This window comes from Schistocerca piceifrons, chromosome 2 (genome assembly GCF_021461385.2).
Source record: "Schistocerca piceifrons isolate TAMUIC-IGC-003096 chromosome 2, iqSchPice1.1, whole genome shotgun sequence".
In the NCBI taxonomy this organism is placed as follows: Eukaryota; Metazoa; Arthropoda; class Insecta; order Orthoptera; family Acrididae; genus Schistocerca; species Schistocerca piceifrons.
The window spans coordinates 461,946,211-461,964,931 of NC_060139.1; the positions used below are offsets into that span (position 1 = coordinate 461,946,211).

Here is an 18,721-nt window from a genome sequence, read left to right on the forward strand (position 1 = left end):
CAGAAGATGACCCCTACGTCGGGTTGAAACCGGTTGGCGGTATAATAATAATAATAATAATAATAATAATAATAAATGTGATTAAGACTGTTTTTGAATGATTGATTAGTAATTTTGGTTCCTATTCAGGGTTAAAATTTCGCGACAAAATTTTTCTACCCGCTGTATAAATCGTCACCTGAATGAAAACTGCTTACAATGGTGATGCTCTGTGAAACAGACACACCGAATGGACTCTTACCGAATCTGACGATTGCCGAAAGACCCAAAGCGTATGTACGTGAAATTGCCTGAACCGAAGTACACCCGCGACTGGCCGATGCGTGGCTCGGGGCTGCGGCGGCGTGTTGCTTTCTAACGCAAGCGTGCACGCAGTTCCGAACAGAGGAGGTAATCAGCGGGAGTAGCAGAGCAGCCGGCGGGCGGCGCTTGCCGAGGCGGCCACGGCGCGGCGCTGGGAGGCGAGGCGACGCCGGCCGGCGGGGGCGGTGCCGCTGCCACGACGCCAGTCGACGCCCAGCCGCAGCCGACGCCGCAGCAGCAGCAGCAGCCGGCGACGCTCCGACGACGCTCGACGCCGACAGCCGTAGCCAGTGCTCCGCGTGTGCTCTGGCCCCTGCGCCGAGGCAGATGCAACCCGCACTGCGCGTGACCAGCTGCGTCTTCAGAGTCACCGCGTTCTTGTTGGCAGACTGCACCTTTTAGCCGATCGGAAGTGTGTGAACTCCGTGCTGAACTCAGTGTGGACAACTCACTGCCAGTTCGCTTCCCTTGTAGACATTACAGTGACTATGATCTAAAAAGAGACCGCAACGATACTATATACAGTCGAAGACTCCGCCACATATTACTGCAGTTGCGTTTCGCGGACCAGTAACTGTGCTACTACCTTATCAGCCATCGAGTTGTCCCTCCCAATAATATAGTGAGAAGCGCTCATCTCCCACGCAGGGCGCTACAGCCGAGTGACTGCCGCGCTAAACGGCTGCGTCTAATTGCCCGGCGGGAGAGTGCTCCGCTTAATTGGCTCTGCGAACCCTGCCGACGGCCGTCGACGGTGAGGACCCTCGTCGGCGGCTGTGGTGTGGGCCGGCGGCGCCTTTGTGCTCTCCTGGAGGCGGCGACGGCAGCGGCTAATGGAGGCGCCGTGTCCTCCAGCAACAAGTTGACGGCGGCGGTACTCTGATCTCGGCGACCCGCTGAGTGGTCCAGCTCGCCCTGCAAAGTGGGTTGCCTCCCTGTGACTGATGCTCCCATCTGGCGACTCTTCTGATTCCGGCGGGTACCATTACCGAGCCTATGCGAGGCAATAAGGCGCTGTACTACGTAATAATTTCACTTCAGTGCTAGTTAACAGTGCTATACCGTCGAAACTGGAACTGACGGTGTGCCTGTTTGGGTTGCCTGTAAGTATTATTTGTGGAGGAAAAACTTTTGTGAGAGTGGCGAGTAGAAAGGAAATATTACACTTTTATTACAACAGCGCTGACCTCTAAGCAGCGCTGGATTCTCGAGCTCGGAAGAGACGCTATACTTATGGAAGCACGTGAAAGGTGGAGGAACTGTCTTCATAAAATCAACTATACGGCATCCTAAGTTTAAAGCATGCGCAACCAGTGACTTTGCACCTGTACTTCGGTTCGTTGGTTTTGTAACTCGAAAGAAGCAATCTGACAGTGACGGTGTGTTACGGATTTAGTTCCTGCGGCACCTTTGTATAGGTAATCTCTTACTGGCTTTGGTTACAGTGTTTCAAGACAGCGACTAAATAAAAAGTAGCACCCTACTTGCTGCTTGATGTTGTGTACTTGGTGAGATAGTCTACTTATGCCGGATGAGAAGTTTTAATTTTTTTTAAATTTGCTGTGGGAGAATTTATTTTGTTCTATGTAACGGTTTGCGGCTTGTGGCCGAGTGGAAAGACTGGTAACAGCGCTTATTTGGCAATGAATAGATGCGACGCTAGTGCTTTCGAAGGAACACCTGCTTGCTGAATACGAATGTAGTTAAAGACGCTCTGAGGATTGTATAGATCAAAGAGTCGCCGAAAATAGTATCGCAAATACATATTTCACAGAAGATCCTTTTTGCTAACGCTGCGATGAACTAGTTTATATGTAGGTGTACAGTATTTGTGTCGCTGAATTACTCTCAATAATGTACCTTAAATAATACAAAGTAGTTTTGACAACTGTTTAGCTGAAACGAGGTGCTAGTTGAGCACAAAACTTGGCGTCTGTTATGGTCATTAAAATGTTTTAAACATCGTTTTTACGCACATATAAGCATAAGGTAGATAATAAATGTCGCACTTGAAAGTAATGCTAAGCTAATAACAGTGGCAGTGGTAGATTACGTCAGTGAACAGCTGATAGGCGTACGATAAGCTGTGCCTGAGGGCCATACACTGTGCTCAATGGAAGAAAGTGTTAGGAAACCCGGTTATCTTTAGCGCGTGGGCGGCGTCGTAAGGGCTCCGATAGGACGCGGCGCTTGTCATTACTGCTCGAGCCTCGTCACCAGCGGCGTCGTCGCGGCGTGCCTTGTCAGTGGACTCGTAAGGAGCATGAGCGGGCATTAACCGCCGGGCCAGAGCGGGCAGATTGCGGCCGGAAGGCCATGGAGCAGCGGGCGGCCGAGACGCGATAAGGCCGGCCGCGGAGCGGGCGTCAGTGTAGCGAGCGTCTGGGCACAGTAGCAGCGCGCGAGCCGCCATGTACGAGAAGTGCGCCAACTACACGGCCGGCGGGCCCGTCTCGCTGGTGGAGGCGGCGCTGCTGGAGACGCTGTGCCGCAACGTGTCGAGCTCGGCTGCGGAGGCGGCGGAGGCGGAGGCGGCGGCGGAGGCGGCGGCCGGAGACTGGGCGGCCAGCTCGGTGCTGCAGCGCGCCGTCGCCGTCGTGGTGCCGCTGCTCTTCGGCCTGATCGTGCTGCTCGGGCTCGTCGGCAACGCGCTCGTCGTGCTCGTCGTAGCCGCCAACCAGCAGATGCGCTCCACCACAAACCTGCTCATCATCAACCTCGCCTCCGCCGACCTGCTCTTCATCGTCTTCTGCGTGCCCTCCACCGCCACAGACTACCTGCTTCCCTTCTGGCCCTTCGGAGACGCCTGGTGCAAGGTCTGTAACGCTTCGCACTGCTGCCACCTTCCCTTTACACGAAGCGGCTAGTCATTTTTAAAATAGCTCACGCTATTGCAGCCGGCTAACGACCTCGACAACCGGCAATATTTCGACCGGCTGTCACCACGTCTTTCCGTAATATAATCAGCGAAAGTATTTCATCGTTCTCCCCAAATCTTTAACGTCCAATCTTTTCAAATAGGCAGCCTCCTATTCAGACTTCATTTGTTCTCCCGGGATGCTGATACTGTTTGACATACAGGATTTCCTGTTTATATCGACCACCACAAATAGCATTTGACTAGAAACAAAATGAAAAATTAGTAACTTTTGCGAACATTTCTCGTGAAGAAACTGCGATCTGGCTCAAAATAATTTGATAAGGATTGAAAACAGTCTTGCCCGCAATAGAATATTTATTTACAACCGTTACGGGTTTTGCTGAGAATGTGACCGCCTTCAGGCTATTTATACAGTGATTGTAGGCGGTGGTGGTGAACGGAACAGATGTTCTGACTCCCCGAACGTTAACTGCAGGCCGGCCGCGGTGGTCTAGCGGTTCTAGGCGCTCAGTCCGGAACCGTGCGACAGCTACGGTCGCAGGTTCGAATCCTGCCTCGGGCATGGATGTGTGTGATGTCCTTAGGTTAGTTAGGTTTAAGTAGTTCTAAGTTCTAGGGGACTGATGACCACAGATGTTAAGTCCCATAGTGCTCCGAGCCATTTGAACCATTTTTGTCAACTGCAGTTGACGTACGCGGAGTTGTAACAGCTGCTCCGTTAGCCACCGCCTATCATCATGATATAAATGGTGTAAAGATGGGCACATTCTGACCGAATCCTGCAACCGCTGTAAATAAATTTTTTATTATCGTCAATACTGATTTTAATCCATTTTTTAATGAAAAATACATCAAGCAACTGTTGTTTAGCTACAATGGAGATATTATCCTCCTACCATGGAGATATTATCCTCCATGACTGCCTTGACTGTAAATTTGCTAAGTAGTATCCCGTATTTTTTATTCTGTTGCCCACTTCCTTTCCTCGTTACCTCCTCAAAAACGCATCACACTATACCATTAAAGATACCGTGACGCAATTATAAACGTAACGCAATATTGACTTTAGCCCTCCACTATTAGCACACAATGCGCGTAGCCGAGATAACGTACATCGTACACTTCCTGGACTTGGCAGTAAACAAATGGAAACACAAGGAAACTGAACAAAGTTGAAGGTTTAAGTGAGTACAATGTACACAAACTCTTCAGCAAAAGACGGTGATAATCGATGTGCATTTTCCTTGTGTTTCCATTTGTTGACTGTCATTTCTAGCAAGTGGACTGGTTGCGTAAGCCCGCGCACTTGCCCTGAGTGCCAGTAGGAGAGAGAGCCAAAGTCGATGTTGTGTTACGTTTTCAATGACGCCACGTTCACTTGAATGATACACTGTACACGTTTCTGAACAGGACTTGAGAAAAGTAAGTGGATTGCGGTATAAAGAATGCAATGTGTTATTCAACTAAGTTACAAGAAAGGCAGTCATGCTGATTAATGCCCTTCTGATAGCTAAAAAAATGCTTCATACATTTTCATTTTGCTTCTGGAGAAAATGTTATTTGGAATGTTCAACACCAATGAGCAACTTCGTACAATACCACCAAGTATTAGACGATATTGAAATACTGAGGCATCAGCATTTTTTTATGAACTCGCATTTATAGTGAGTAAAATTAGATGTTAATGTGACCATGCTCCTGGTTATGTCGCTAGTTCGGTCTGTCACCAGAACAACAAGACATAATTTTTTTTTCTGCTTCAGTAGGAGAGAAATGGACATTCGATGACAGCACAGAAATTCTTACTCAAGTGAGTGACAAAAGTATCATGATTGAATAAAGAGTAGTAAAGTAAACGCATCTTCGCACACCTCTGCTGAACGAATGTGAAAAATGTACCGAAACAATCCTTTCTGTATTAGTGGAAAAACTAATCCACAGTAACATGGATTACAGAAATAAGAAAAGAACGGGAGAGAAACAACATCAAAGAATCGGAAAAAACAAAACGACTGAATAAAATACTAATTTAGAATGATTTCAAGGCAAGGGAAATACAAAATAGAAACAACATGGACAGGAAGAAAGAAAAGAGAACGTTATGAGAACATGAACGAGTACTGGGAAAATAAGAAACTACAAACAAGCAAGAAGAAGTTGTCGCTTCATGCTAGCTGGTCAATACGATGATAAAAAACAAACCCATTACCACAAACACGAAACTAAACGGATTATGTTACGTTGCTGTTCGAACAAGACTGAGGTATCACAATTTATAGAGCGCAAATGAATCTAAAAATCTGTCCGTATGATGACAAACGCTTAGTGGTCGGTGCAACGCCAACCAGTAAACAAAATACTGTGTATATCACAATTAAAAGCACATCGTAAACAACTGACGCCTACGTAGAAGCAAAGATTACTAACTTTAAATGTTGTCGGTAGTGAAATATAAATTAACAACGGCTCTCACCAACAGTTGTTTGACCAGGAAGAGTGATGTATTCCAAGCACAGTTTAAGTAAAAACCTCTGTCTATCTTTCTTTTATTCTTCAAGTCATACTGCTCTCTTGATAGTGAGGCACCAATGCGACAGAGTCATCTCTTCTTGCTCAGTCGCTGTTAATATTTCGCTGTCGTTAACGCTTAGCGCCAATCATCTTTGGTTGTGTAATGGCTCGAGCTGTTTACGATGGCTGTATTATCATCCTACATGCGTAGTAATTTTGTTCCGTGTTGGCGTTGGCCCCACCGCTAAGAGTTTACGTTTCCTTGTACATCCATCTCTCATTTCATTTTTCCTTGAAACCTGCAGAGTTGTCAGCTGTGGAAATGTCAATAGTTGGCGAGGGCAATACCCGGATGCAGTGCCGTAAGTTATTTGAACATTCGATACGACGGGAGAGACTCAAGTTTCACACTGTTCGTCATTGCTTTCCTCTACTGTGATTCGGCGACGCTCTTACATAAAGTGAGGACGTCTAGGCAAAAATATTTCTAGCAAAGCTGACGCCAGTAATATTTTACAACGATTACGCTATCCAGCAACCACACGACATTTACGTCACAATAATAAAATTGAAGGCCACTTCCGTTTCTACGCAATTATAGAAGTCTAAGCTATGCAATGATGGCAATAAATACGTTCTGAATATTCTGATTTGAGCTAAACACAATTTGTTCTTTTCTCTTTCTTCAGCCATACATGGTGTGGTGAAGTGAGACGCTTATCAGAGGGATTCCCATATTTGACCTAAAAGAACTTTTTTTTTCATGTCGCTTTCTGTCTTCTGTAGTGAAGTTGATATTTCAATACAGAACGTCACTTGCAACTATATTGTCGGTTCTTGTGGCTCCCACGCTCTCAATACTCTTTGAAATGTATTCGGAACACTCCATATACCACTGAATTTTGAGAACATGAAAACTATACCACTGAATTTTGACAACACGAAAACCATAACCACGTTAAAGAAAGTAGCAGATGAAAGACTGTAGTGAAATATCAGCTCTACCGCAGAAGAAAGATAGCAAAACGGAATACATTTCCTGCCAATTAATGTGTAGAAAGCTCACGGGTGATGGTGTAACATTACCGAAACATGTGTGGCAGAAAATTTTGTGATTTTTTTTTCAAGGGAGACTCTTCAAATTGCATTTATTCTTAATACAAACACAATGGCCCACAATTATAACGTGATTTACCTAAAATGCTATAGAGGAACCTGGAAATACAAGATTTATTAGTTATGGTAGCAAATTATAAGCCAGATTGCCGGATTCCGTTGTTTAGACAATCTTGAGCAGTGTATAAATTTCCTACGTGACTGCAAGTAAGAGAGGTGGAAATTTAGTGAATTGGAACTGATGTAACATCTAATTACGTCTACCTAATGCTGGGATAAAAACACTTAACATTCAGCGTTGTCTGTAGAAGCACCTTTACTTGGCGATATATTGACGACAACTCTTACTGAAGTGTGCTCTATTCTGACTAAAATTTAAGCAAAACTTCCTTCTCAAATGACATCATGAGTGACATTGTGGATCAGGAGCTACTGCCCCACTGAGAAACTATGCGCCAATGCCACCGACAACAGATAAGCAGTCACAAAGATACGTTACGATATGAAAGTAAGCGTCCTCTGTGGACAGACGAATCGTCACGTAAATTTTTCTACATGCAACGGACCTCGACGCTCGCACAAACTCGCCACCGAAATTTCCTAGCGTTGCTCAGTCTGTGTGGCCATCATCCCTGATATTATGCCAGGGGATCTTGCTGTTTCAAGTAGAATTCAAACTCCAGAATCTTGTACGATAGCCCAGTTTTATGACTGTACTTGTCAATCATACCAAGTGCTGATGACATTATCTTTGTGGAAAGGAAAGTTGTTGTCTTGAAAGACAAGGACAATTATGAGACATTGCTAGATAAGACGACGACAATATTCAAGTCTTCTTTGTTAACTACAGTTTATATCATGAACTTCCTACATACGGGGCCTCCTCTGGAAGTACTTTGAGCGTAAGGTGTTACGGAGTAAGGCATTGTTCCGTGCAGGTAGAAGCGTGATCTGCAACATCACCTGTTGTCAACTGGAGCTGTATACCCACTATATCATCTTACCAGGTTCGTCGGCGAGGATGAGAAAAGATCTCGCGCTAGCTCTGGAATCTTCGTTTTGGAAGAGGGTGAGAATTTTGGCGTTCTGCAAGAATTTCTGCCTGCTCGCGATATGATTAATGCTACGAACCAGATTATTGGCTAGTCTGACACAGTGCCTCTGTAGAAATCTACGGTCTTGCTGCTGATTTAGTCATGAGAAACGGGTGTACCAATGATATGACGTCTACTACTTCGGGTAATGGCTGCTATATTTCACCACAAACAAAACGCAACTTATTTCGCCTCGTTTCATTCCACGTACATTCGTTTGAAATTACTGCTACAGAAGAGGCACTGGCAGACTTTTTGTTAGCTTTATAGACAATGGCATTCAGGAAGAACTTCGGAAACCATGGAAATACATCTCAAAGACGGACGCATCTTTTAATACTGGGATGTGAGCATACGACGTTCTTTTTAAAATTCCAGTGTACCATGACAAAATTTTTATTTCGCAACTATACGTGAGATCCAATACACGAAATAGGGAAAATGAAGAGAAATAAAGAAAATATATTAAAGAGCCGGTAGAACCATGAATATTTCAGAGTTCAATGAGGTATGTGCTCCCAAATACCGCCACTCATATACCCTACCGTTCGCTGGTATATCGTCTGACATGACACAAAAATTTATCCTTTCAATCGTTGTTCTAATTCAATTTATTTGGCGGTCGTAGATTAAAATCATCTTTATTAGAGACACGAAGATTCGTAAAGCGTTCTCGCACAGCTATCATTGACTGAATTGTGTTATATAATTTCGCAGTATCTAGTTAAACTAATTAGGTACACAACTGCAGAAGCAAAAATCAACTAAACTGAAACCACTCAATATGACGATATGAAGTGACACCCGCTGTTTTCCGTTCAATCAGCTTTAAGCCGGATCTAATTAGTAGAGAAACTCTCAAATTCAGAATACACGAGAATATAGTGAGGAATCACTGCTCAGCCACGTAAGTTTACACTATCACCAAGTAGGAACTACGTACAACGCACACTGTGCTTCTGACATTCATTGATAAGATAATTTGAAAATATGTGAGTATTAGAGGAGTACTTAAAATTTTATTTAATGGTTAATTCTGTAATGAGAAAGCGTAAACATTTAAAAAAAAGTGGAACAGTGATTTTACATTGTCTAATCTATTTGATTGCATTTAGCGACCCGACATCTCTAACACCGTCAGTGCTGTCGTGTTAAATGCTACTTATAAACACCGTTAGAAAAGTGAAACTAGGGAAGTAAGTCACCAATCGATACGGGGAAAAAGGCTCATCGTAAGTCATTGAATCATTTCTTCTAGGTCCATGTCTCTACAGCGTCAGCCCATCCATTTTCGTATCAGTTAGTTATGGACATAACTTTCTGATGAAATGAGGTAATTTGGAGTTCTCGGCTGGGATCTGAAATCCATACGACTAATGGAGACGCAAGATCGTCTATAAACATGATTATCACTGGCGTGTACATTAGATTAGCTGCAGTTGCCCGGAATGTTTCATATCCACCACACAAAGTGACTTGTGTTGCGCGTTGTTGATACCCATAGCGAATGCAAGCCGCATGGGAAACTGCTGCAGACGATGGTCTCTTTCCTCCGAAGTTTCCGGTTCCCTAGACGTACAGGCTGTCATATGCTCGTGGTGTAGACGAATCTCCCGTGGTTCATGTGTTCCCGACGTCCAAATAGCTTTTCGTATTTCAGCTGCCGGGGTTTTCTGACCAATAAACTTTATTTCCTTCGGCGGCATTTCAATAGGTATTAATTGATATCTGCCTCTACTAAACTTACCTTCTTCTTGTTTTAGCTTATATAAACAAAACAGCACTTTAAAGTACTATAAATTAGCGCAAAGAAAGAAATATTACTTAGCTGACTTAAACCAAGGTATACGAGATGGACTTTCTCACACACTTGTTTCTTATTCAAAACTTCCTAGAGAATGTCCGGAAGACTTGATTTAGAGACGTTCAGTTCCTTGATCCACGCGACTAGTGTCACAAGAATGTTGATACGTTACGGTTGCACGCCCCCTATAAATATAATACTGCACGCTCGCTACTGACTAGTTGAATGCACATCTGTCTTCTACAGTTGTTTGTTCAAGCTGCCATCTTAGTTTCTAAAGGGACTAAAAATAGTCTCCACATTTTTAGGACGGGCGGTTTACGTTGTCGTTGTTCCGGTCTTCAGTCCGAAGACCGGTTTTATGCAGCTCTACATGATATTCTATCCTGTGAACGGCTCTTCATCTCCAAAAAATTACTGCATTCTGCATCCTTCTGAATCTGATTAGTGTATTCATCTCTTGGACTCCCTCTACGACTTTTATCCCGCACACTTACCTCCACTACTAAACTGGTGACCCCTTGATGTCGCATAACGTGTCCTATCAACCGATTCCTTCTTTTAGTCACGTTGTGCCACAAATTTCTTGTCTCCCCAATTCTACTCAATATCTCCTCATTACTTACTTATAGACCTATCTAATCTTCAATATTCTTCCGTAGCGCCACATTTCAAAAGCTTCTAATCTCTTTTAGACTGAACTGTTTACCATCCATGTTTCGCGGCCATATGTGGTTGCACTCCACACAAATACTTTCGGAGAAGACTTTCTCACACCTAATTCTATATTCGATGTTAACAAATTTCTCTACTCCAGAAATGCTTGTCTTACCATTGTCAGGTGACATTTAACGTGCTCTCCCTTTTATACCCCTCAGTTCTTATAATTGCCTTCTGAATTCTGTACCAAGTGTAAATAGCCTTTCGCTCCCTGTGATTTACTCTTGCTACCTTCAAAATTTCAAAGAGATTATTCCGGTCAATATTATCAAAAGCTTTCTCTAAGTCTACAAATGCTGTAAACGTAGGTTTGTCTTTCCTACGCCTATATTCTACAATAAGACGTTGAGTTAGTATTGCCTCGCGCGTTTCTACGTTTCTCCGGAATCCTGACTGATCTTCCCCGAGGCCGATTTGTTTCATTATTTGCGTTGTTCTGTAAAGAACTCATGTTAGTATTTTGCGGCCATGCCTTATTAAACTTGTAGTTCAATAAAGTTCATACCTTGTCAGCAACTGCTTTCTTTGGAGTTGGAATCGCTACATTCTTCTTGAAGCCTGAGGGTTATTCGTCTGCCTCACACAACCTGCACACCAGATGGAAGAGTTTTGTCATGGCTAGCTGTCCCAAGGCTGTCAGAAGTTCTGACGGAATTTCGTCTCCCCCGTGCCTTATTTCGACTTATATCTTTCAGAGTTATGTCAAATTCTTCTCGCAGTTCATGTCTCCCATCTCACCTTCATCTACGTCCACTTCCGCTGCTATAACATTGCCTTCTAGTTCATCTCCCTTGTATAGACCCTCTATATACTTTTTCCACATTTCAGCTTTCCATTCTTTGCTTAGGACTGGTTTTCCATCTAAGCTGGATATTTACACAGCTGCTTCTCTCTTCCCTAAAGGCCCCCTTAATATACCTGTGTACGGTATCTATCTTTCGCCTAGTAAAATATGCTTCTGAATGCTTACATTTGTCCTCTAGCCATTCCTGCTTAGCCATTGTGCACTTCCTCTTAACCTCATATTCTAAACGTTTGTATTTCCTTTCGCCTTCTTTATTTGCTGTATTTTTACATTTTCTCTTTTTATGAGTTACATTCAGAATCTCTTAAAGTTAGCCATTCGTCTTCTACCGTATTCCGTTCTGATGTTGTAGTTAACTCTTGCCTAATGCTCCCTCTGAAACTCTCAACAACCTATGGTTCTTTTAAGACATCAAGGTCCCATCTCATTAATTTCCTACCTTTTTGCAACGTCATCAGATTTAATCTACGGTTTATAATCAATAAATTGTGGTGAGAGTCCACAGTTGCTCCTGTGAATGTCTTACAGTTTAAAATCTAGTTCCTAAATCTCTGTCTAACCATTATATAATCAATCTGGGACCTTCCGGTGTCTCCACGTCTCTTCCGCGTATGCAGCCTTCTGATTCTTAAACTGTTAACGATTAAATTAAGCTCTGCTGCAAAACTCTATCAGGCGGCTTCGTCTTTCATTTCTTTACTCCAGTTCACATTCAGCTACTATTTTTCCTTCTCTTCATTGCCTACAATCGAATTACAGTCCCAAATAACAATTAAATTTTCGTCTCCTTTAACTGTCCGAATAAATTATTTTGTCTTATCATACATTTTTCAATCTTTTCATCATCTGCGGAACTACAATGGTAGCCGTGGACTTCATGTCTACCTTGGTTAGGACAATACGTTCATTATGCTGTTCGTAATAGATTATTCGCGTTTCTATTTTCTTATTCATTATTAAAACCACTCCTGTTAAGCCCTATTTGATTTTGTATTTATAACCCTGTATTCACCTGGCCAAAAGTCTTGTTAAAAAAATGGTTCAAGTGGTTCTGAACACTATGGGACTTAACTGCTGAGGTCATCAGTCCCCTATAACTTAGAACTACTTAAGCCTAACTAACCTAAGGACATCACACACATCCATGCCCGATGCAGGATTCCAACCTGCGACCGTAGTGGTCGCGCGGTTCCAGACTGTAGCGCCTAGAACCGCTCGACCACCCCAGCCGGCAAAGTCTTGTTCCTCCTGCCACCGAACTTCACAAATTCCCTCTTTATCTAACCTTAACCTGCCCATTTCCGTTTTCAAATTTTTCAACCTACCTGCCCGATTAAGGGATCTAACATTCCACGTTCCGATCCGCAGAATGCCAGTTTTGTTTCTCCTAATGACCACGTCCTCCTGAGTAGTCCCCTCCCGGAGATCCGAATGGGGGACTGTTTTACCTCCAGAATATTTTACCCAAGAGGACGCCTTCATCATTTAACCATACAGTAGAGCTGCGTGCCCTTGGGAAAAATTACGGCTGTAGTTTCCCCTTGCTTTCAGCCGTTTGCTGTACCAGCACCGCAAGGCTGTTTTAGTTGATGTTGCAATGCCAGATCAGTCAACCATTCAGACTTATCCTCTGCAACTAGTGAAACTGCGGTTGCCCCTCTTTAGGAACCACACGTTTGTCTGACCTGCAAACAGATACTACTTGGTTGTGGTTGCACCTACGGCATCGCTGAGGCACACAAGCCACCGTTCCGACGGTACGTTCTGTGGTTTATCACCCACAGCCCACAGAATGTGTTTGACTGAGCACATCATGGCCGTCTAACGTTGAGCACCACTATAGGCAGTCTAAGCACAGCTAAAGCTCACAGTTACATGTAGTAAGACATTTGCGAGATTCTTTTAATAATTCCCTTAACGAAACTCTGTCTCGAAATCTGGTAGAAAACGGAAAGAGATTCTGGTCTTACGTAAAGTACACTAGCGGAGAGAGGCAATCAATACCTTCACTGTGTAATACCAATGGAAATGTTGCTGATGACAATGCCACTAAAGCATAGTTACTACGCGCGTTTTTCCGAAATTCCTTCACCAAAGATGACAAAGTAAATATTCCGGAATTAAAATCAAGAACAACATGAGCAACTTAGATGTATATGCCCTCGGTGTAGTGAAGCAACGTAAATAATGAACACAAGGCCTCTGGTCCAGATTGTACACCAGTTAGGTTCCTCTCAGAGCATGCTGGTCCAGTAACTCCCTTGTTGGTAATCATAACAAATGCCTGCTAGTCGAAAGACCCGTAAGTAAAGACTGGAAAGTTCACAGGGTACATCAATACTCAAAAAAGGAAGTAGGAGTAATCTGCTGAATTACAGACCCATATCACCAACGCAGATATTCAGTAGAATTTAGGACCATATACGGTCTACGAACTTTATTAATTACCTCGAAGGTACCGATCTATGACACACAGACAGCACGCGATTCAGAAAATACCTTTCTTATGCAACACGGTTAGCTCTTTATTCTCACGAAGTAGTGAGAGATTTCGGCCGGACATATAAAACTGATTCCATATTTATTTGGTTTCCAAAAGACGCTAAACACCATTGCTCACAAGCCGCTTTGAATTCAGTTGCATGCTTATGGAGTATCGTCCCAGTTGTGCGACTGGATTCGTGATTTCCTGTCAGAAATGTCACGGTTTCGAGTAATTAATGGAAAATCATCGACGAAAACAGAAGTAATGTCTGGCGTTTCCCAGCTAAGTGTTACACGCCCTCTGTTGTTCCTGATCAATATAAGACAATTAGGAGACAGCCTCCTTAGACTGAAACTTCCTGGCAGATTAAAACTGTGTGCCCGACCGAGACTGGAACACGGGACCTTTACCTTTCGCGGGCAAGTGCTCTACCAACTGAGCTACCGAAGCGCGACTCACGGCAGGTCCTCACAGCTTTACTTCTGCCAGTATCTCGTCTCCTACCTACCAAACTTTACAGAAGCTCTTCTGCGAACCTTCCAGAACTAGCACTCCTGAAAGAAAGGATACTGCGGAGACATGGCTTAGCCACAGCCTGGGGAATGTTTCCAGAAAGAGATTTTCACTCTGCAGCGGAGTGTGCGCTGATATGAAACTTCCTGGCAGATTAAAACTGCGTGCCCGACCGAGACTCGAACTCGGGACCTTTGCCTTTCGCGGGCAAGTGCTCTACGAACTGAGCTACCGAAGCACGACTCACGCACGGTCCTCACAGCTTTACTTCTGCCAGTATCTCGTCTCCTACCTTCCAAACTTTACAGAAGCTCTTCGGCGCACACTCCGCTGCAGAGTGAAAATCTCATTCTGGAAACATCCCCCAGACTGTGGCTAAGCCATGTCTCCGCAGTATCCTTTCTTTCAGGAGTGCTAGTTCTGCAAGGTTCGCAGAAGAGCTCCTGTAAAGTTTGGAAGGTAGGAGACGAGATACTGACGGAAGTAAAGCTGTGAGGGGCGGGCGTGAGTCGTGCTTCGGTAGCTCAGTTGGTAGAGCACTTGCCCGCGAAAGGCGAAGGTCCCGAGTTCAAGTCTCGGTTGAGCAAGCTGTTTTAATCTGCCAGGAAGTTTCATATCAGCGCACACTCCGCTGCAGAGTGGAAATCTCATTTTGGAGTCTCCTTAGACTGTTTGCAAGTCATGCTGTAATTTACTGTTTTGTAAAGTCAAAGATGATCGAAGCTAACGTCAAAATGATTTAGACAAGACATCTGTGTGGTGCGAAAAGTGGCATTTGACTCTGAATGATGAAAAGTGTGAAGTCGTCGACGTGAATATAAAACGGAATCCGCTAAATTTCCATTATATGATAAATCACGAAAGTGTAACGGCTATGAATTCAACTTACTACTTAGAGTTCACAATTGTAGAGAGTGCCACAGGTAAGATACGTGAATTGGTACGTCAATCATTGACGCAAAGGCGTTTTTCGTTTCGGCAGGATCCACTCATGAAATTTCAATCACCAACTTTCTCCTCTCAATTCGAAACTCATTTGTTGGCGCCCACATAAATAGAGAGAAATCGCCGTAATAATGAATCAGACTTGATCAGAGCTCGAACGAAAGATTCGGTATTTGTTTTTCCCACGTTTTGTTCTAAATGATAGAGAAATAGTTTGGCGGTGGTTTGTTAAACCATTCGCCAGGCACTTAACTGTGAACTGCTGAGTAATCATCTAAATGTAGAGGCCAACACTATTCGTCGCCGTCTTCTACAAAGACGACGCATTTGCGTCCGGTTCCCTGTTGTTACTGCCACGCGTCTTCAATCACATATATATGTAACTGTGAAACTTCCTGGCAGATTAAAACTGTGTGCCGGATCGAGACTCGAACTCGGGACCTTTGCCTTCCGCGGGCAAGTGCAGAAGAGCGTCTGTGAAGTTTGGAAGGAAGTAGACGAGGTACTGGTACGATTGAAGCTGTGAGGGCGGATCGTAAGTCGTACTTGGGTTGCTCAGATGGATAGCCGGCACGGTAGCTCAGCGTGTTTGGTCAGAGGGTTTAGCTACCCTCTGTAATAAAAAAACTGAGCGAACGTATCAATGAACAACCTGAACGAGTGTCAACGGACGTCCGTCACGAAAAAGTCAACGAACAGTACTGAACACAAAAGATGGTAGAGCCATTTCCCGCGGAAGGCAAAGGCCCCGAGTTCGAGTCCCGGTTCGGCACACAGTTTGAATCTGCCAGGAATTTTCATATCACCGCACACTCCGCTGCAGAGTGAAAATCTTATTCTGGTAAAAGTAACTGTTTTGCAGTTTCCCTGGAGTGTCTATTGGAAATAGCGTTCCTTTTGCGACAAACATCTCATAAACACACGGATATGTGTAATCAATATTAAGCATAACGACTTTGTGAGCAATGAGAAATTTAAATGCTCGGTAGTTACAGTGACTGTGATATGTTGACAGACCATGCGATACCACAGATATTGCGATTAGATGTGCTACACTTAGGGCCGGTTTAAGGCCCAAGCGACACATGCTGCAGGTTGGGGCGTCAAACGGAGAGGAGCGCAGAGGGACCAAGTGCAAAATTTGTATACAAGAGGTTCATGATTAACTGAAAGAACTCGCAGAGAAGGAAGTATACGGTAGCAGCCGTTTGAGAGATTATCGCGAATGTGAGGTTGGAAGGACCCTTTGACTTCACTGTCAGATACTGTACTTGTTCGCAGAAAATAATTTGAAATGTAGGTGTTATGGTGGTAAAACCAAGTGGTAAGAAGTACAACTCAGGTAGGTAGTGAAGTGAGTGTGATTTATATGTGTGCCAAGATCATAAATGCTACCCCTTTCCGTCGTCGCGCTTTCGAAAGAAGTCAGCAATAGTTTTTGATTGCCTTAACAATAAAGTAAATTCCATGGTTCCTCATCTTCAAAAGTAATGAAATGTGTCCGAAGTGCAGTAAAAAGAGTGTTTATAAAATGCAGAAATGACGCAATGAAAGTACTCAACTGAGCGAGCGAAAACATTAGCATTCTTGGAAACAGTGTGTGCTGCGAATGGTAGGTTTTTTGTGGCTACACACACGCAGACGAGCCTCTGGCCGACCGCGCACAAAACCAGACTGTCGAGCAGCCAGTTTGTGCGCAACAGGCACCAGCTCCCTGGAATGTGCTTTCTAGATGTTAACATTTCAACACTGCTGCAAGTGAAAGTTGTTAACACCAATTATATCATACTTGTTATTTTAGTAATTAGGAAGTATATTTCCAGTTACAAAAAATGTATAGGTTACATTGCACGTGATCAATTCTGTAAAAATTTTGCAGATCGGTCACACGGGTTAAAACGTCAACCATGACTCCTACGCGCCAAACGGTTAGAGAAATACAGTGAGTTAACCGTATCATCGGTGTACCAAATGGCGCAATCTAAAAACACTTGCAACTCCAATGGAGAAAACTGGATTCAAAACAGGTTACAGTAGCAACCTTCCGGAATAAAAATAATTTACTACACACAAACACAATAATGTGATCGTTTCTGTCCCGTGACTGGGTCTCCCTTCTAAACGCAACGGAAAATGAAAGGAAACAGACTTACTTGAAGCAATTGCGGCAATACCCCACCTTCTGTTTACTCTGAGAAGAAGTTTCTGTCGGAGATAACCGTGGAGAAGCATACTCATTATTCACAAATTTATTCACACTGTCAACATCACTTTACAATTCATATATCAATGATGAAGGAAGATTATTTCCTGTTTCTCTTTTTTCCATTCATACACGTAGACGAAAGTTCACTAGAAAGTAGTTACTTCGAGACTTAATAATTTTAGCATATTGCTATGCCGTATATTCTAGCCTACTGATATATTACCAGTTTTACACACAATTCAGTGCCCTCTATTATAGCATATTGATCCATTTATATTTCCATACCATAACATCTACAAGAACTGTAAGGAACTGTGAACAAAGCATAGGATATTATTTAGAGTAATGAAATGCTATCCATCCACCATTCAACTAATAAAGTTTTATTTCATTGTTATGTTAGGTAACTCGTGTGAGTAATAGGTGACAAATTCACAATTCTTAATTTTGTTGAAGCCATGTACCAGCATCCTCATGTATTAGGGTCATCATTACGTAACGAATAATTCATTGTTTGTGTAGCCCCACAATAACTCGAATTATTTACTCTTTGCATTGCAGTGTACCTTCTTATGCACAAATTCCATTACCTCAACAGTGTTTTCTACTATGTATGCGTTATATAACACGAATACTTGATTTTTAACTACTTTCTGTAGCGCCTGAATCAGAATTCTTACAATTTATTGCTAAATTTGTTTCTCACTGTTCACATATAGACCATGGTATGGCCCAAAAGTTCTGCTTCAGAAACTTCATCTTCGATGCTAGACCAAATGCAAGCTCAGAAATGATCTACAGTTAATAAGCGACATCATGCGCAATGTTGGTTATTGGCGCTTGCTTTTTTCAGTCAAATCTTAAGGGAATTTGAGATTTATACCTGTCGTGGTCTGTGATTTGATCCAGAAAACATTTCTGTAAATAGGAGTGACATATGCATATAAAAGAATAACGGTGGAAAATACAGATGAGAAATGGATCGAGATCGAGTGCAACGTTGAGGGTTGCATATCTTAAAATAAAGGCGCCCTTTTACGTCAGGCTCATACAGGTTTCTCTCCTTCCTGCAACCTTTCTACGACTCAGTGACTGATCAGGTAGCGGTGAACGTAGCTGAAAGTACGCGATACGAGAAACAAGAAAGCTAGCTGAACACGGGCTGTAAAACGCATACCTTAAGCGTTATGAGCGCTTCATCTTCTATATTGTGAAACAAATCTTTCCTAATGCAAGCTCTCAGTTTTCCGTATTTTTGGAGGAGGCAGTGTGATCAAAAAAAAAAAAAAGAAAAATATGTCCAGTAAACATGGGCTCTAAGGTGCTGACTTAATGAGC

At 43.3% G+C, this 18,721-nt stretch overlaps 1 protein-coding gene across 1 annotated transcript in view; it reads left to right on the top strand.

The window, feature by feature from the left end:
• The first annotated feature begins 564 nt into the window (after positions 1-564).
• Positions 565-18,721, top strand: part of LOC124775482 (allatostatin-A receptor-like) — a 67,056-nt gene continuing 48,899 nt past the window's right edge. Inside the window, exon 1 of the mRNA XM_047250314.1 lies at positions 565-3,119. Within this exon, the coding sequence (XP_047106270.1) occupies positions 2,715-3,119 (405 nt within the window). The 5' untranslated portion in view covers positions 565-2,714. The remainder of the gene's footprint in view (positions 3,120-18,721) is intronic.